Source organism: Maylandia zebra, linkage group LG9 (genome assembly GCF_041146795.1).
Source record: "Maylandia zebra isolate NMK-2024a linkage group LG9, Mzebra_GT3a, whole genome shotgun sequence".
Lineage (NCBI taxonomy): Eukaryota > Metazoa > Chordata > Actinopteri > Cichliformes > Cichlidae > Maylandia > Maylandia zebra.
The window spans coordinates 37,134,169-37,154,168 of NC_135175.1; the positions used below are offsets into that span (position 1 = coordinate 37,134,169).

Here is a 20,000-nt window from a genome sequence, read left to right on the forward strand (position 1 = left end):
GAATTAAAGAATTCGAAGAGAAGCTCTCTGGAGCAGTCACATGACTGCATCATATGACTAACATGCGTCATTTCCGAAAGCCTGCGGTGACGCTGTCCTCACCGCGACGCAAAAACTGCGTTTTCAGATGTATCACTTTGGAGCGGGTTTTTAAAAAGCTCCGTTTTCCTGTCTGTGAAGGTTCTCAGTCATCCAGGTCATCGTAGTCTAAGGAGCTTGGAAAGAAAAGCGTCTGGACTTCTTTAAGTTGCTTGAAGATGTTTCACCTCTCATCCGAGAAGCTTCTTCAGTTCTAAGGTCAAATGGTGGAGAGTCCCAGATATAAACCTAGTGGGAGTTTCCCCCCACAGAGGGACAAAAGGACCCCCTGATGATCCTCTAATCGCCTGAGCCAAGGTGGGAAACTGGGCATGGGTCCCAATCAGCCAGAGTTTCGGGTGAGTTCATTGTGAAACCTGGCCCCACCTTATCATGCGAATTCCTGAGGTCAGATGGCCCAGGATGTGAGTGGGCGTTAAGGCGTCTGGGAAGGATCTCAAAACTGGATTATAGATGGCAGAGAGTTGGTGTCGTAAACCCCCGCCTCTGTTCAAAGATGGTCGCTCACAGTGGACATAGATGCTTCTTTCACTCCTCTTTCAAACCATCTGTCCTCTCTGTCCAAAATGTGAACATTGGCATCCTCGAAAGAGTGACCTTTGACCTTTAGATGCAGATGGACTGCTGAGTCTTGTCCTGAGTCTTGTCCTGTTTTCCTGAAGCGTCTCCGTGTGGACGCGGCTCAGAAACGGACGCTGAGCTGCTCATCACTGCAGGCCTGTGAGGAGGAGTGTCGGGTTCACCTTCAGCCTGACGCTGAGCAGCGGCTCGCTCACAGTGGTGTGTGCTTTTGTGTTGTTGTTGTTGTTTTATTGCCGGGTGAAACAGAGCCCAGCGTCGGGGCGTGTTCAGTGCTCCGGCTCCCTGCAGGGCCTGAACATCGAGGGGGGCTAAGGGAGAGATGCATGATGGGGGATGGGTCTCTCCTGGCTGCTGGCAGGATTTAAAGGCCCAGTGTCTGTTTTTGTTCTCCTCGCAGCTCCCTCAGAGTAATGACACGGGGTCAGGAGGAGGAGGAGGAGATGGGAGAGGGGGAGGTGCTGGGTCCAGAGCAGAGCTGTGAGGCCACTTCAGTTTGTACAAGGGTGGTAGCAGTCAGCATGAATGAGGATGGCGGCACTTCCTGTGAGGACGGCGCTCTCTCTCTGAGGCTTGAAGACTTGGGTAGCGTGAAACCTCTCAGCAGGAATCCTCACGAGTGTCGCTGTGCGGGCTGAACCCACGTGGTGAATCAGAGCTCAGCAGCACTCTGGGAGAGGTGAAGGCAGCACAGTAATTATTCATGAGGACATGTTTATGTCTCCGTCTCCCGTCCATCACAGAGCTTTTAGCAGCCAGTTTGAGGTGGGGGTGGGCAGTAGAAACGATATAAATTTGGCTAACGGTACAGATTTTGACTATACCACTCTACCGCAATAGCACATGTTGATGGTGTCATCAAGCTGCACCTGTTTTGGTCGAAAGCATCGCAGTGGCTGTAAACCACATCATCTGCAGATTATGCGGCGACAGTAAAAGCAAATGTGGATGGATTATCTCAGTTGTTCTCCTGACTGAAGTTTGGTCCGTTTACAGCATCCTGCCATGCGATTGCATTTGTCCCTAACCATCAGGAACCTTCACGTTAACTTTTATCGAGTGGAAAAAAGTTAGCGTTCATCCTCCAGCTTCACTGTGTTTATGCTAACATAGCTGTGTAGCTAGCGCTCACGTAGCACATCATTATCTACCAGCTAGCCCAACTTCAGTAACCTTACAAACGTCACTGCTGTTTAGTTTTCTGTCTTCATTCATGTTGGAAGTGATAGCAGAGCTGTACGTTTGAATTTTTCAAAAATCTCTCAGTCAGAACATGCAATATCATGTTTAGGTGGAAGCTAGCAAGCTAACTTCCTGCTAACTTCTAACTCCGTTAAATTTAATAAATCCTGTTTTCATGGATGCCTGGATGTTAAACTTAATTGTTACACCTGGTAAAGTTGCAACGCTGATCATTGTATTAAAGATGAAGGAATTTTGACAGTTTGTAACTCTGTGATGCTGCAGTGTTCGTTTGGCTTTGGGACCTGAAGGGCGGAGTTTAGGACCCAGATTACTCTGCGAGGCTCCTTGATTACAGTAGCCATAATGGTCCAACAATCCATCAAGCGGTGCGGCTTCGTAGCTTACCAAAGTGGTACTAAAACATTTTTTGACAGATGTTTGAGCGCCGTGTAGCACATAAAATCGGTTTGAGGTCAGTAAGCACAACCAGAATTCATACTTAAGGCGCACGGACGATTTATGAGAAAATTTAAGGATTTTCAGCGCACCTTATAGTGTGTAAAATACGTTATACAGAAGAAAGGAATATATCGCGATACATATCTTTACCGCACATGCTTCAAATTATACCGTGATATGGATTTTACGGCATATCGCCCAGCGCTGCTCTGAGGTGTGGTTGAGCTGCTCACACATGGCGCCGTTGCTTTTATGAGGTCTACCAGGTAAGATCCTTTAAAGCATAAACTGCTCTGAGGAAATGCAGAGAACTGTGTTCACATCCATGCTGGGCTCAGGTCTGAGTCCAGTCCAGATGAGCCCACAGGCTAACACTTCCACAGACATGCAGGAAGCCTCGAGCTGCTGAGGCTGCACAGACACACACCTGATTCGGAGCTGTGGAAAAGTGAGGACCCCCTTTTTCTGTTCCTACTGGGATCGACTCGGGGCGTTTCATCATGGTTTCCATGGTTTTCCATTGGGTTCCTGGTACCAGGTACATTCTAGGTTCCTTGTCACCCAGGGTTGCAAGTCATCCAAGCAGGTACTAAAATGTGGCGTCACACTGCATGTCAGCGATTGGCTGGTCAGTAGCTGTGCTCGATCAGAGCGTCTTGTTTACAAAAATCTGAACCGCCATTTTTTAAAACCGGTCAACGAGGGACATGTTTCCAACAACGCCGTGGTCCGCGCGTGTGACGAACAGTCACAGGCTGAGCAGCAGGTACAGCGTCGCCTCGACGTCCACCTTCGTTGTAGCGTTCGTATTAATTACGTCATGGCACGTGGAGACGCGTTACTGTGACGATAAGCAATAGATATAGGAGAATCCCATGATGCACTGAGTGTTTCTTCATCAGTCACCATGTGACATACACCTCTCTGCATCGAGTCATCAGTCATTATTCATCCATGGCTCTCTTCCACGACGCGTCTTTGTCCCGTATTCCTCCCCTCAGATGGCCCCGCCCCTCCCTCAGCCTGGTGTTGCTGGAGGTTTCTTCCTGTTCAGAGGGAGTTCTTCCTTCCCGCTGTTGCAGAGTGCTCCGGGTAGGATCGTCTGATTCACTGTGTTTACAATAAAAAGCACCGTTGCTGCTGCTTCCTCAGGTAAGAAAACCCAGAGGTTTATAACATGCATGGTCACATGACAACAACGGCGCCAACATACTGAGCATCCATGGCTCGGCCTCCCAGCACACAGAAATCCTCCCGGGCTGACGGTGTGTGTGAGGGCGGGGTCACGGCGGACTCCTCCTCCCTCTGCATTGATCTGAGAAAGCAGGTCGTCTATCAGAGCGGTGAAACATGGACGCTGCAATCAGAGCACAGAGTCACATGATCCAAGCAGCCATCTCAGCGTGTGAGAGCGCTGACTCAGCGCTGTGTTAGCGGCTCGTTAATCAGCACCATCGTTAACCCGCAGACACGATCAGCTGACACTCACGTACCTGCAGATGAGCAACATCATCAAAATCCTCCCTGAAGAGCTCCGCCTTCCTGGATGCTCTGTTAGTACAGTGACCTCATTATGGGTCACATGACATCATTAAAAACAGCACACACATGTCCAGTTTTACGTTGATCTTGGTGATGGATAGCCTATCAGGTCTCAGAGGCGGAGCTTTAGGCTGGTGACAGCTGAGTCATACTTACATCTGCAAAGGGGCGGAGTTTCACCTCGTCGTGGAAACCTTAAAAACGCCTCACGTTGCGTTTACTGTCTTCTCTTTTTCAGAATCAACTCAACTTTATTTATACAGCAGCACCAAATCACAGCCTCCAGCTGCTTTAGCGTAAAGACCCTGCGATAGGGGTGGGAAACCCCAACAGTCAGACGAACCTATCAGCAGCTCGCTGCTCAGTAGGAAGGAAGAACTCCCTCTGAACAGGAAGAAGCCCGAGCTGAGGGACGGCTGTCGCTGGGATGGATCAGGTGTTTGTTCTCCTAAACCTGTGCTGACTGTGCAGACTGGCTCCTCCTCCTGCATCACCTCAGTGAGAGAGTTTAACCTTACACCCCCCTCCCCCAAGGTTCAGGCTCTGATGGCGTGCTGGTGTGTGAGGTCACAGCCTTCCATGGTTTCGCTGTCCTGGACCTGAGATCCAGCTGCAGCTCCTGGTACCTGAGGCCGGGCGAGGGAGCCGCAGAGAGGCGAGGCTCTCACAGCAGCGGAGCCTGTTACTGCAGTACCAGTACTCCCAGCACGTGTACTGGTACCGTGTCCTGACCATGTAAAAGTATGTGCAGAGTGAGCGAGCACTTCCTGTATCAGTTATTGTTTCGCACTTTAACCTCTGATCTTCAGTTGAGTTTTTAAGAGCAGTGTTACCAAGGTAACGCCCATCATCGCCGTAAACTGCCGCGTGTGTCAGCTCCGCCCTGCTCGGCTGTGTGAGAGTCAGCGTACAGCAGCAGGTGATCAGAGGGTTTGGTTTCATGAAGCTAACGTGTTTGCTGCTCGCTCTGGCGCCTGAAGGTGCGACGCCAACAAACGTTTCCCAGCCGTGGACGTTAGTGACCACAGACGGGCAACATCACTTGCTTCGCTCTGCTCCGCCTTTTATTCCTAGGAGATGGGCCCAGCTCTGCCTCTGTGGGACGTCTCTTCCTGTTAAAGGGGCATTCTTCCTCCCACTGTCACCAGCTGAGCTCAGCCTGCAGTGTTTGAACCCGTGCTGTACAAACAGGAAGTAACACGTCAGTGAGGACGGCGCTCGCAGCTCCACGCTTCCATCCACGATGATGTCACAGAGCTGTGACCTCCTGCTGACCGCCTCACAACACGACGACCCGTGAGGCCTGACTCTTGACACCGTCTGACCTCACAGGGCGCCAAGCAGGACCAATCGGCCAATCACGAGCAGCGAACAGATGGGGGGTCATTGAAAAACTGATTGTTCCCTGGGGACAGACGGCCCCTCCCCCCTCACTCAGGGGATGACTCTCTCTGTCTCCCGTGAGAACATGGAGGAGGGGTGGTGGTGGGAGGTGGGGATCCCGTCTCCTCCCAGAGGTGACGGAGACAGATGTTGTCTGGACGTCGTCAACAAAGCTCACCCTCAGGCTCTGGTGCAGGTCGTCCTCCCCAGATCAGATGGGCCAGCCACCATCGGCTGTCGACTCATGAGCGTGCAGGCCGGGCCTCGTGCACGCTCACGTGCCACTGGTGCTGCAACATTGCAGGCCAGTGAAGCGCCTGCAGGAGGAGGTCGGGGTGGATGGTGGGCCGTGCTGAGTTCATTCTTTATGTTATTATTTATATTACTGCTCACTTTCCTGTCCCTCGATCAAATCAAATCACTTTTATTGTCACATCACATGTGCAGGTACATTGGTACAGCACATGTGAGTGAAATTCTTGTGTGCGAGCTTCACAAGCAACAGAGTTGTGCAAAATACAATAATGTAAACAAGCAAAATACAAGAATGGCTACATCTGAAACTAATAAATATATGTACAATATATAATAGTATATGCATTTCTGGATGTGTATACTAAATATTTTTCTACGTGTGTGTGTGTGTGTGTACACATATTTTACAAATTAAATAGAGTAAACAATAAATAAAATATATAAAATATACAGAGTTGAATATGTGCAAAACAGTGGCGTTACTGTACAGTATGGAGTGCATAATGTTAAAGTTCCAGTAGTGAAGCTGAGGTGTCTATGACGTGTTCAGCAGTCTGATGGCCTGGTGGAAAAAGCTGTCTCTCAGTCTGCTGGTACGGGACCGGATGCTGCAGAACCTCCTTCCTGATGGAAGCAGTCTGAACAGTTTATGGCTGGGGTGACTGGAGTCCTTGATGATCCTCCCCGCTTTCCTCAGGCAGCGCTTCCTGTAGATGTCTTGGAGGGAGGGAAGCTCACCTCCAATTATCCGTTCAGAGCACCGCACTACTCGCTGGAGAGCTTTGCAGTTGTAGGCGATGCTGTTGCCATACCAGGTGGTGATGCATCCAGTGAGGATGCTCTCAATGGCACAGTGATAGAAGGTCCTGAGGATGCGGGGGCTCATGCTGAATCTTTTCAGTCTCCTGAGAAAGAAGAGGCGCTGTTGAACGATACCAGGAACGATACCGGGTGGTTTCAGTTTGTTTGTGAGCAGGTCCCATCCATCCATCCATCCATCCATCTTCATCCGCTTATCCGAGGTCGGGTCGTGGGGGCAGCAGCCTAAGCAAAGAGGTCCAGACCTCCCTCTCCCCAGCCACCTCCTCCAGCTTGTCCGGGGGAATACCAAGGCGTTCCCAGGCCAGCCGAGAGATATAATCTCTCCAGCGTGTCCTGGGTCTGCCCCGGGGCCTCCTCCCGGTGGGACATGCCTGGAACACCTCGCCCAGGAGGCGCCCAGGGGGCATCCTTGCCAGATGCCCGAACCACCTCAGCTGGCTCCTTTCGATGTGGAGCAGCAGCTGCTCTACTCTAAGCCCCTCCCGGATGGCCGAACTTCTCATCCTATCTCTAAGGGAGAGGCCAGCCACCCTTCGGAGGAAGCTCATTTCCGCCGCCTGTATCCGCGATCTCGTTCTTTCGGTCACCACCCACAGCTCGTGGCCATAGGTGAGGGTAGGGACGTAGATCGACCGGTAAATTGAGAGCTTCGCTTTTACACTCAGCTCCCTCTTCACCACGACTGACCGGTGCAGCGTCCGCATTACTGCAGCCGCAGCCCCAATCCGTCTGTCGATCTCCAGCTCCCTTCTCCCATCACTCGCGAACAAGACCCCGAGATACTTGAACTCCTCCACTTGGGGCAGGAACTCATCCCCGACCCGGAGTGGGCACTCCACCCTTTTCCGGCTGAGAACCATGGCCTCAGATTTGGAGGTGCTGATCCTCATTCCCGCTGCGTTACACTCGGCTGCGAACCGCTCCAGTGCGAGCTGGAGGCCCTCACCCGATGAAGCCAACAGAACCACATCATCCGCAAAAATCAGAGATGAGATTCTGAGGCCACCAAAGCGAAAGCCCTCCGCCACTTGGCTGCGCCTAGAAATCCTGTCCATAAAAATTATGAACAGAACCGGAGACAAAGGGCAGCCTTGGCGGAGCCCATCACCCACCGGGAACGAGTCCGACTTATTGCCGGCAATGCGAACCAAGCTCTTGCAACGGTTGTATAGGGATTGAATGAGCAGGTCCCTCACAGTAGAATTTGTGCTCCTTGTCTGTTGTACGAGTTGACTTGAGGCTCTGATTACTTCTTCAGTAGTTCGTCCTCTCGCAGCTTTAGTTTGATGTCCTGGTGTATCGACCAAATTTGTATTCAGTTTAATTCAAAGTACTTGATCCAGCATCAGGGATCGTTTTGAAAACCACATAAACATGATGTAAAAAGCTCCACAGAAGCTTCGTGTGTGTTTGAGGACGTGGTGAACGAGTCAGCTTCACTCCAGCTGTAGCTCCATCCTCTGCTTCTGTCCGATCTTTATGTGCTCGCAGTTTGTTCTGTGTCGATCGCTCGTCAGACCAGCGTCCATCTGTCCGCTCGCTCTCGTGGGAACGCCGTGCACATACGCTCATTGTCCTGGAGTCTGAACGATAGATGCAGGAAACACAGCTACATTAGCAGAGGTCAGAGAAAGCCTCATAGCACCCGGCCCTGCTACAAGACATCAGTAAAGGCAGTCAGTGGTCAGGAGGAGGCGTGTCCTCACCTTGTTTGGGTCATTTAGGTCTGAAACTGTACTGAAGGGCAGGACGCCTAAATACAAGGTTCTTACCCAGCACAGGGCCTGGGCCGTCTGTGGGAACCAGTTACCCCAGTGTGTGTGTGTGTGTGTGTGTGTGTGTGTGTGTGTGTGTGTGTGTGTGTGTGTGTGTGTGTGTGTGTGTGATTAGTTCCCATGACTTTACATCTTATATGCTGCCCTGTCATCACACTAACATATGCACGCACATAATTGGTCTGCCAGATGCCCGTGTGTGTGTGTGCTGGTGCATATATGTGCTGGTTTGCATATGAGAGCGTGACCTCTGACCCCTGGTGTCTGGAGTTTACAAAGGCTCTAATAGCTGCTATGAGCTTACTTTGCATTAGAAAGCGGCGCGCTCACAGTCGAGCCATTCGCAGTTGGCTCACGTCTGCATGCGTGTCATCTGGAGACGCCGGAGGTCAGAGGTCACACACTTTCACACGTATGCAGCACACAAATGTTAATGTGCACGACGGTGCAGCTGGAAGGCCGAGGGTTCGAGTCCGTGCCGCGCTCACACAGAACAATGCTGCAGCTGTCGCCGATCCCGCTTCGTGACGTGAGCATCGGCGTGCTCGCCGCAACATCTGTGCCGCTGTCACCGAGGTCATGAGAACGCAGCGAGGGTGGGCGGCGTTATCACCGCTCTGCTCTGTGACCATAAACCTGCTGTCACCTGACATCAGAGCGTTGTGTGTGTGTGTGTGTAAACGACTGTGAGCAGACATTAGGAGTCGATCCCCGAGTGTATCCAGCACAGATCCTGATGGTGCCGCTCACACTGCTGCTGTACGTGTCTGAAAGCTGCTGGGATGCTCCAGGGCCGGTTTGTAAAAAGGAAATGTTCATGTTTTGTGTTTTTTGTGATATTATGATGAAATCAAGCTTGTAATAGGACGCCTGCTCCACCTCTGGCACACAGGGTCTCGTGCTGAAAGCTGAGGCGGCCTCTGACAGAACTCAAAGTCCTGGGTTTGACTAACAGTGGGAAAATGAACCCTGATGTTTGTGTTCAGGTCAAAGTTCAAACGTCAGCTTGGTTTTATTAGATGTGATTTAGCTTCAGTACACGGAGAGCGACTGACAGCAGCTCAGTCGTTGTTTCAAAGGTGTGTTTGTGTGAACTCGCTGCTCCAGTTTAACTGAAGAAGCCGTCTGAGTAAATGTCACATGACACACAGTGACATCAGCACACAGGTCTCCATGGTAACCGAGGTCGACCTGCAGAATACTGATGATGGTTCAGTCGTAGTACTTTCCTGCAAACATTACTGCTAAAGCCCTGTGTGTACTCCCTGCTATTGCAGTATCATCAGAGGTGCTGCTTTCTGTCCCATAATGCAGTGCGGCAGCTTTATTCCCGATCACCACAGTAACCACGCCTCTTTTCTCCCTGCAGCTCCTCTCTTTGTGAGCAGACTGTAGGATTTATGACATGAACACGTGAAGCTCCGCCTGCTGCTCCTCACGCTAACATTAAAACTCACAAACAGTCAGAGCTGCGTCAGCGTGAGCGGCTGAGCTGCACCTGCACTTTTAATGACATCAGGCGACCAATAATAGGGCTGCTGTGAGGTCACTGTAGCAACAGAGTGCCCAAGAAGGTGGAGCTTCAGAAATTCTAGGATTTTGATTGGATGTTACTGATCAGCAGGTGTGTGTGTGTGTGTGTGTGTGTGTGTGTGTGTGTGTGTGTGTACTCCACCTGCTTGGTCACCTCGGGCTCTGAAACAACGGCTGAAACACTGTGAAGGATTCAGAGTGGGTGGGGTCACGGTGGCTACGACCATCTTTTATTTACAGTGTGTTTAGGGCACACTGAGATTAAAGCTGTGACATCATGCAGTATCAGCAGGGTTACCACGGAGACTCCTCTGAAGATGCAGCTACAGTTTTGTTTTGTTGTCCCGTTTGGATCTTTAGCCGTCAGAATTGTCTGAAGGCCAAGAAAGATGCCGAGTGGATCATCATGGTCTCGCCATATTGGTCCATTTGATTGACCTTTATTATAATTATGTATTTATTTTATTTTCAGTTGTTACAGATGGGACAGACATGACTGGGGGACAGGACAGGGAGACAGAAAGAGAGCGAGAGAGGAAAAAGCAAACAAACAAACAAAAAATAAAAGAAATTGATTGAAGGTTTAGGAAAGAGGAGCAGAGGAGATGGTTGGAGCACTCAGCGGGACGGCCGCTGCGGTTTGTGGCTTCATGCTGTGAGTGCAGGAAGTGTTTGATTTATCCTCCAATCACAGCTAAGAACACGTGTTGATGGTGTGCTCTGGGCTTCCTCTCTGATCGAGCTTTGTGATAACGACGGAGTGCTGCCGTGATGTGTGTGCAGACGGTGTGAGGTGAAGCTTCCCTCTGCTCTCCTGCAGTCCTCGCTGTTTGCACATGGGCGGCCACCAGGCCAGCTCCGGGCTTCCGCTGGAGGCGCGGGCGACCGCCAGAGTGGACACTTCCCTGTCGCTGGGCCGGGGCGTGGGGCGCCGATGGTCGGGGCTTGCCTGCTCGCGGATGGGGGTGAAGCGGGCGATGGAGGTATGTGGCGGGGTGTGTTTGGTGGTGGTGATGTGTACGGCTGGCAGCGGGAGAGCTGCAGCGTTGAATGTACTGCAGTCGTCTGTGGTGTGAAGATACAAGATGTGCAGCACCTGGATGCCTGTGCTGGCGTTTCTCCTGCGGTGTTGCTATCAGTGTGAAGAGTGGGAGAAGAGGGTTGCATTGACAATCCAACACAATGGGCAGCACGTTGCACACATGTTATAAGTGGTCAGAAACTTGTAAATAACTCATGAAAGAATAAAGTTACGTTGAAACCAAGCACACCGTTGTTGTCCTTGTGACATTACCAATAAGTGTGATGTGTCACATGACCCTCTTCCTATTGGAAAAACAAAAGTTGTATCCAAGATGGCCGACTTCTAAATGGCCACCACGGTCACCACCCATCTTGAGGAGTTTGCCCCCTCACATATACTAATGTGCCACAAACAGGACTTTAGTATCACCAACCATTCCCACCCTGTACGTACTGCATTTGAATCATTCTAACTACATGTAACCAGCTGCATGTGTGTTTGGAAAAAAAGGATCCGCCCCTGGTCTGAGCTCGCTGTCGCCGGCAGCAGGCGGTCCAGCTCGTTATTGGTGCTCCGCTCTTCTTCTCTGTGCTTTAAATAGATGAGTGTGGAGGACTGTGGAGGACGCTTTGTGACACACCATGAAAGCATTTCCTCTGTGTGTGTGTGTGTGCTGCAGGGCTGAGCCGTGGGACTGCCGACACCAGGGAGTGTGTGTACTACAACGTGAACTACGAGACCGAGAAGACGAACCAGAGCGGCGTGGAGCGCTGCGAGGACGAGCAGGACAAACGCTCGCACTGCTACGCCTCCTGGAGGAACAACTCGGGCTCCATCGAGCTGGTGAAGAAGGGATGCTGGCTGGACGACTTCAACTGCTACGACCGGTACACACACACACACACACACACACACACACACACACACCTTGCCTTCAAACAACATAAATGAGCTCCTCCAGCCAATCATCACACACCGACCACAGTGTGATCCATGCTGTCACGTTTACCTTCTTGCACTGAGCTGATCCAGGATCTGCTTCGATCCAAATCACAGCCACAGTCACCTGAATGTGTTTTATGTTGTCAGGTAGACCCCACAATGACTGAAGTCCTGTAAATGCATGTAAACAAATCTATGACAGTCAGTCTGTCCTGTCCTGCTGCGTTCCTGTTTCCCTTCAGAGCAGCTGCTCACAGGGACGTGATCATTGACCCTGAAGATCCTCTGTGGGATTAAAACAGGGCAACATGCTGGGGGGCTGCGTCCTCCCACCTGGGTGTACTGTGTGCTGCAGACCACGCGGTCACGAGGGTGGAACGCCACTTTATCCCTGGCAGTGTTGGGAGTAATGGAATACATGCAGAATACAAAATATGAGTAACTATATTCCATTACAGTTACCGTTTAAAAAGGTGGTAATCAGAATACAGTTACTTTGTTGAAATAAATGGATTACACGGCGGTCTTTTCCTGTTTCATACGTCAGGCTGTGCTCTCTCTGTTTTTGGTGATTCCCAAACCAAACACGCATTAAGAGGCTCTGATGTCACCTCTACTTGCAGCCGCATAATGACGTGAAGAAATATTTTTTTAAATGATTTAATATGAAGGCAACAGGCAGAGTGTTGCAGGCATCGCCCTAAAGCCTGATGGGCAGTGTAGTCCGTGCTGCAGGGAGGATGGACTGCTGTACCCGTGATGTGTCTGTGAGCGAGGGGGGAGAAAAAAGTACGAGCTGTCACCGAGCAGTTGTTCCTGTTTTCCTCTGAAACAATCAACGCCTCTCTCTGTCTCTGCTAGCAAAGTTGAGCCAGACAACAAAGTAAAGCTAGTTTTCAGCTACGAGCCCGACACAGAGGTCCCTTTACTACGGTTTTATATACGCGCCTTACCTAATGTCCACCTACTGTTACTCATTTATATTAAGATTTAAACATCTAGCTGGTGTTGGTGTGGAGAGTAACCTTCATTAATAGTAATGAATCAGCTACAGGTAGCTTGGTGTTCATCTGAACAACAAACTGGACTCATAACTCAGACGCCCTCTACAGGAGAGGGCAGAGCAGGCTGTACCTGCTGCAGGGACTCAGGTCGTTTGGAGTGGAGGGCCCACTCCTGAAGACCTTCTGTGACTCTGCGGTGGCCTCAGCCTTCCTTTACTCTGTGGTCTGCTGGGGCGGCAGCATCTCTGCCGGGGACAGGAAGAGACTGAACAGGCTGATCAGGGCCAGCTCTGTTCTGCCCTCTGGACCCAGTGGAGGTGGACAGTGACAGGAGAACGGTGGCTAAGCTGTCATCCCTGTTGGACAACATCTCCCACCCCATGCAGGAGCCTGTCAAAAAATAATATAAAACAGTGTGCAAATGTAACCGACCCAGAGTATGGGCCGGTAAAACAGATTAAATGTTCCTGCAAAACAGGGAAATGATGAGACAGAGACGACTGGTGAAGTTTCTCTTTGCCTTGCTTCTGCCATATTTATTTATACAATCACATGTATTTTTAACTTGCAGCATCACCATTCTCTATATACAACAGAAATAACAATAAAACCGTCTGTATGTTCAAGCTGCAATACCACGATCTTTTCATGGCAACCAAAAGTACTTCACGTGTAGTGACCTTCAAATCATTTACTCGGCTATTCTCTCTGAATGACAATCCAAAACAATATGAAATGCATGTTCAAATACATTTTTACCTCTAACTTTTAACCCAAATACCTATGTATTCTGATTGTTTTAACCAACATACCAGTGCTTGGTCTTAAACCAATTTAGCTTAGTAGCTCACAAATACATGAGTCATGTGTATGCTGGCAGGCTTAGCTTTAGCTTTAACATTCTCAAAATCACTTTTCAGAACCAGTAAACAGTCGTTCTTCACTGCCAACAGCAGATTAACATTCATATTCACAAAATCAGGACACGACAAGGAGCTTATTCAGCTAAAACGACCTGAAGTAAGTGGAGAAAGGAAACCAAAATGGCGCCCGTGGCTGGCTAGGCTTTGGCATTTTTTCCAGTCCTTCTACTTCATAAAACGTAACAAATAACAGGGTTTACCCGCTGATTTATACCCCACATTTAGCTGTGTTTCTTATCAATATTTTACAACAGTTTTAATATAGTTTTACCGGTTACAAACCTGCAAAACAGGGAAATGATGAGACAGAGACGACTGGTGAAGTTTCTCTTTGCCTCGCTTCTGCCATATTTATTTATACAATCACATGTATTTTTAACTTGCAGCATCACCATTCTCTATATACAACAGAAATAACAATAAAACCGTCTGTATGTTCAAGCTGCAATACCACGATCTTTTCATGGCAACCAAAAGTACTTCACGTGTAGTGACCTTCAAATCATTTACTCGGCTATTCTCTCTGAATGACAATCCAAAACAATATGAAATGCATGTTCAAATACATTTTTACCTCTAACTTTTAACCCAAATACCTATGTATTCTGATTGTTTTAACCAACATACCAGTGCTTGGTCTTAAACCAATTTAGCTTAGTAGCTCACAAATACATGAAAGAGTCATGTGTATGCTGGCAGGCTTAGCTTTAACATTCTCAAAATCACTTTTCAGAACCAGTAAACAGTCGTTCTTCACTGCCAACAGCAGATTAACATTCATATTCACAAAATCAGGACACGACAAGGAGCTTATTCAGCTAAAACGACCTGACGTAAGTGGAGAAAGGAAACCAAAATGGCGCCCGTGGCTGGCTAGGCTTTGGCATTTTTTCCAGTCCTTCTACTTCATAAAACATAACAAATAACAGGGTTTACCCGCTGATTTATACCCCACATTTAGCTGTGTTTCTTATCAATATTTTACAACAGTTTTAATATAGTTTTACCGGTTACAAACCTGCAAAACAGGGAAATGATGAGACAGAGACGACTGGTGAAGTTTCTCTTTGCCTCGCTTCTGCCATATTGGAGAGGACCTATGACCTCGCTATTCTGTCTCACTGAACAATGCGCCACCCGGAGGCTGGGGGGTGCAACTACCTCATTACATATAGTTCACTTCGGTGACAAATCTCTCATTTTTTTTAACAAGTACTACTTCTGATGGGATCACACATTAGTGTGTCACACAAATACTGATAACAGTGCAAATGTTTGCAATATAAGAAATGTAAACATCTATGTTTAGTGAGCTTTGCAGTGTTGCTCTGTGGTGCAGCTACACTGTAGCAAAGTTTACACACTGTGTCTACTTGATCCACGTCTGACTGAACCCATAATGTTTCCACACCACTGAAGGTTTTTACCTCTTTTCAACCAACGGCAGTCACTCTCCTCTCCAAATAACTTCTGCTTAGCTTTCCGAGCTTCCCTCGGGTCCTCTTATTGTTGTGACACGTGTTCGAAATTCAGAGAGGTGCGCTCGATTTGCCACACGGAGCAGCGCGAGAGTAAAGCACGAGGGAGGGGCTAATAATTGGCTCAGTCATTTTTAATGATCCTTGAAAGCCCAGATCGTAATCGTGATTAAAATTCGATTAATTGAGCAGCCCTAGTCAGAGTGTTACTGTGTGTGAAGTCATTTCCTGTCTCTCTCTCAGGCAGCAGTGTGTGGCCACCGAGGAGAGCCCGCAGGTCTTCTTCTGCTGCTGTGAAGGAAACTTCTGCAACGAGCGCTTCACCCACCTGCCGGACATCACCGTGCCACGTGAGTGCCATCTGATTGGTCCGTTAGCACGTGTCACACGTGTCTTCTCCTCGTATCATTGTTTGTGCTTCATGAGGTCGTGACTTCAACAGGTGGTGTCATGGGTGCCTCCTCCATCTTTTATGTACAGTCTTGATATACTGAAACCCGTCGGCAGGTTTCCTCGCACCAGACTGTCAGGGGCGTTTCCAAAGTTACCATGGTAACCCAGCGCCAATAAAGTCCTTTTAAATGTAAATGCAGTCTTTCTGTGTGTGTCAGTGATCAAGGCCCCGCCCCACAGCGTGGGTGTGTTAAACGTGATGATTTACTGCCTGCTGCCCGTCACCATGCTGTCTGTCGCTCTGCTCACCACCGTCTGGATGTACCAACACCGCAAACCTCCGTATGGACACGTGGACATTGCCGAGGTGAGCCTCAAACACTCACGCTTACCTTTTGATGAAACGAGTAGAAGTACTCGGTTACTTTGACCTGCAGACCGGAGCTGATGACGTCAGTTTGACTCTGCAATGCTGAGACGGCTCCATCTGCTGGTGGTCTGCAGGCACTGCAGCAGGAAACATCTCAAACGAGGGTTTGTCACCACATCGTGGTTCCTCATATTGAACTGTAAGACACGGCCAATCGGTCTGATAGGGCGAGAGGCGGGATTCACCTGAACAGGTGGCCCGTGTATTGACAGCACTCTCACCTGTGGTTCAGTTTTTATTCATACAGCACCAAATCACAACAGCAGTCGCCTCGAGGCGCTTTATATTGTACAGTAGATCGCACAATAATAGATACAGAGAAAAACCCAACAATCACATGACCCCCTATGAACAAGCACTTTGGTGACAGTAGGAAGGAAAAACTCCCTTTTAACAGGAAGAAACCTCCAGCAGAACCAGGCTCAGGGAGGGGCGGGGCCATCTGCTGCTGGTTAGGGTGAGAGAAGGAAGACAGGACAAAGACATGCTGTGGAAGAGAGACAGAGGTTAATAACAGATATGATTCAGTGCAGAGAGGTCTGTTAACACATAGTGAGTGAAGAAGAAACACCCAGTGCATCATGGGAATCCCCCAGCAGCCTACACCTACTGCAGCATAACTAAGGGAGGATTCAGGGGTCACATTAATTCTGACATGGGAGGGGCTTCTGTCATGTTGCTGTCTATAAATGTGTCACATTGATGCCCTCCCCCACTCTCCTTTCCTCTCCTCCAGGATCCTGGTCCACCTCCTGCCTCTCCCCTGCTGGGGCTGAAGCCTCTGCAGCTGCTGGAGGTGAAAGCCAGGGGGCGCTTTGGCTGCGTCTGGAAGGCTCAGATGATGAACGAACACATGGCCGTGAAGATCTTCCCCATGCAGGTACCGGTGTTTGCTCCGAGCATCAGGGCAGCCGTCCTGACTCCCAACCCTTCCTCACCTCCTCCTCCTTGCAGAATAAGGACTCCTGGGAGACCGAGAGGGACGTGTTCATGACGCCGGGCATGAGGCACAAGAACATCCTGAGGTTCATCGCCGCAGAGAAACGAGGGAGCCACCCCGAGGCCGAGCTGTGGCTCATCACAGAGTTCCACGAGAGGGTGAGGAAGGGGGGCCGAGGGGGGGTCAGAAACTCCCGGGGGTGTGGGGTCGATCTCCTGATGTTTGTCTCTGCAGGGCTCGCTGTCGGGCTTCCTGAAGGGAAACATGATCAGCTGGTCCGAGCTGTGCCACATAGCCGAGACGACGGCGCGTGGCCTGGCGTACCTCCACGAAGACGTCCCCCAACTGAAGGGAGAGGGTCCCAAACCGGCCATCGCCCACAGGTCTGCCCACAAACCCCCACACCTACAGATCAGACAGGAAACCCTAGTCTGCAGTGACGAGCTGCTGCCACACGGTGGAGCTGTGAGTCAGCGTTAGAGGACGTCACAGTTCACGCTGCTCGTTTTTACTTCAGAATCTCAGAGATCGCTTATGTTCACGTGCTCAACGCGCAGCAGCTGCTCACACGCTGCTAACACACTGCTCGAATACTGCTAACACGCTGCTCACACGCTGCTTGAATGCTGCTAACACGCTGCTCGAATGCTGCTAACACGCTGCTAACACGCTGTTCACACACTGCTAACACGCTGCTCACACGCTACTAACACGCTGCTCGACATGCTGCTAACACGCTGCTCACATGCTGCTAACATGCTGTTCACACACTGCTAACACGCTGCTCGAATGCTGCTCACACGCTGCGCACACACTACTAACACGCTGCTCACATGCTGCTAACACGCTGTTCACACACTGCTAACACGCTGCTCGAATGCTGCTCACACACTACTAACACGCTGCTCGAATGCTGCTAACACGCTGTTCACACACTGCTAACACGCTGCTCACACGCTACTAACATGCTGCTCGAATGCTGCTAACACGCTGTTCACACACTGCTAACACGCTGCTAACACGCTGCTCGAATGCTGCTCACACGCTGCTCACACGCTGTTCACACGCTGCTAACACGCTGCTCGAATGCTGCTCACACACTACTAACACGCTGCTCGAATGCTGCTAACACGCTGTTCACATGCTGCTAACACGCTGTTCACACACTGCTAACACGCTGCTCACACGCTACTAACATGCTGCTCGAATGCTGCTAACACGCTGTTCACACACTGCTAACACGCTGCTAACACGCTGCTCGAATGCTGCTCACACGCTGCTCACACGCTGTTCACACGCTGCTAACACGCTGCTAATACGCTGCTAACACGCTGCTCGAATGCTGCTCACATGCTGCTCACACGCTGTTCACACGCTGTTCACACGCTGCTAACACGCTGTTCACACGCTGCTAACACGCTGTTCACACACTGCTCACACGCTGCTCGAATGCTGCTCACACGCTGCTCACACGCTGCTAACACGCTGCTAACACGCTGTTCACACGCTGCTAACACGCTGCTCGAATGCTGCTCACACGCTGCTCACACGCTGCTAACACGCTGCTCGAATGCTGCTCACACGCTGCGCACACACTACTAACACGCTGCTCACATGCTGCTAACACGCTGTTCACACACTGCTAACACGCTGCTCGAATGCTGCTAACACGCTGCTCACATGCTGCTAACACGCTGCTCACACGCCGCTAACACGCTGCTCACACGCTGCTTACACGCTGCTCACACGCTGCTCTGCTGCTTTCAGCTCCACAGTGAACACATACAGAGACTCACAGTATCAGCATGCAGCAGCAGGTTAGCAGGAAGTGTAGAGCTCAGTGTGTGCTGGGGCTGAATCACAACCTGCACGGCTAGATGAAAGCTACTACATGTACTACTACATGCATATAGTAGTACATGTTGACACCACAGAAATCAGAGTGCTGTAGGCAGCAGCTAAAAGCATCATGGGAGCTGTAGTTGAATAACACAGTAGATCGATGAGGAGCAGGACTGTGGGCGGGGTCAGACAGGTAACGGCGGCCACGTTTGATCGTGTCTCACTCTCTCAGGGATTTGAAGAGTAAGAACATCATGCTGCGCTCGGACCTCACGGCGGTGATCGGAGACTTCGGCCTCGCCGTTTGCTTCGAGCCAGGGAAACCGCCGGGAGAGACGCACGGACAGGTAAGCTGGTCTGACCGCAGGCGGCCGAGGAGACGAGCGTCGCTCACGCTCACTCTTGTGTGTGTCTGTGTGTGCAGGTGGGCACCAGGCGCTACATGGCCCCCGAGGTCTTAGAAGGAGCCATCAACTTCCAGAGAGACGCCTTCCTCCGGATCGACATGTACGCCATGGGCCTGGTGCTGTGGGAGCTGGTGTCCCGCTGCAAGGCTGCAGACGGTAACACACACACACACTCGAACCACACCTTAACAGCACAGCGAGGGTTTACCTGACGTCTCAGGAGCGGATGTTGGTTCCGCCCATCTTTAATATGTGGTGTGTTCAGGTCCGGTGGATGAGTACATGCTGCCGTTCGAGGAGGAGGTTGGTCAGCATCCATCACTGGAGGACCTGCAGGAAGTCGTGGTCCACAAGAAGATGAGACCAACCATCAGAGAGCCGTGGCTCAAACACAGCGTGAGTCTGAACCTCAGTCCATGAAACATCAGGGGGCCAGATCTGGATCCCTGAGGGACACCTTCTATCATCAGCCCCTTTATTTTCAGGTGTTTTGTACTGTAAGACTGAGCAGTATTAGAGGGAAACGTTTCCCTGTGGAGGTAAAAGACTTGCTTGTCTTAGAAGTTGTATTTAAGCAGAGATGTGTTCGTGTATATGTAAATATAAAGAATGGTATCATCAGTGTAAAAGTGTCCTGTGCTGAGCTGTGGGGTTTTCGTGTAAACATGAGTGGGCCTAGCATGGATCCCTGAGGGACGCCTTCTATAAATCATGTGGACCTGCAGGTGTCTGGAGGTGTTTTCAGGTAAAGACGCCACAGTTATGTGACAGAGCTGATCCACAGCAGGGCTGTTGTGTAAGGCGTGTGCACGTTTATGCTGATGATGCCATCCTTTACAACAGCGCCCTGTGTTTGACGAAGGCCTTTTCTCGATCGCAGTGCTTCCTTCGCTAACCCCGCCTCCCCCATGTGCTGCTCTCTGCAGGGTCTAGCTCAGATCTGTGAGTCGGTCGAGGAGTGCTGGGATCACGACGCCGAGGCTCG

At 50.4% G+C, this 20,000-nt stretch overlaps 1 protein-coding gene across 2 annotated transcripts in view; it reads left to right on the forward strand.

Annotated features, from left to right (window-relative positions):
* The window catches only part of LOC101478569 (activin receptor type-2B), a 32,880-nt gene that overhangs the window by 7,141 nt on the left and 5,739 nt on the right, over positions 1-20,000 (forward strand). For both annotated transcript variants that reach the window (XM_012924551.4, XM_004570749.5), the window contains 10 exons: positions 11,336-11,543; positions 15,247-15,353; positions 15,615-15,763; positions 16,563-16,706; positions 16,781-16,924; positions 17,001-17,149; positions 18,841-18,955; positions 19,033-19,171; positions 19,281-19,411; positions 19,942-20,000. The exon at positions 19,942-20,000 is cut by the window's right edge and continues 5,739 nt beyond it. In XM_012924551.4, coding sequence (XP_012780005.1) covers positions 11,336-11,543; positions 15,247-15,353; positions 15,615-15,763; positions 16,563-16,706; positions 16,781-16,924; positions 17,001-17,149; positions 18,841-18,955; positions 19,033-19,171; positions 19,281-19,411; positions 19,942-20,000 — 1,345 coding nt within the window. The remainder of the gene's footprint in view (positions 1-11,335; positions 11,544-15,246; positions 15,354-15,614; positions 15,764-16,562; positions 16,707-16,780; positions 16,925-17,000; positions 17,150-18,840; positions 18,956-19,032; positions 19,172-19,280; positions 19,412-19,941) is intronic.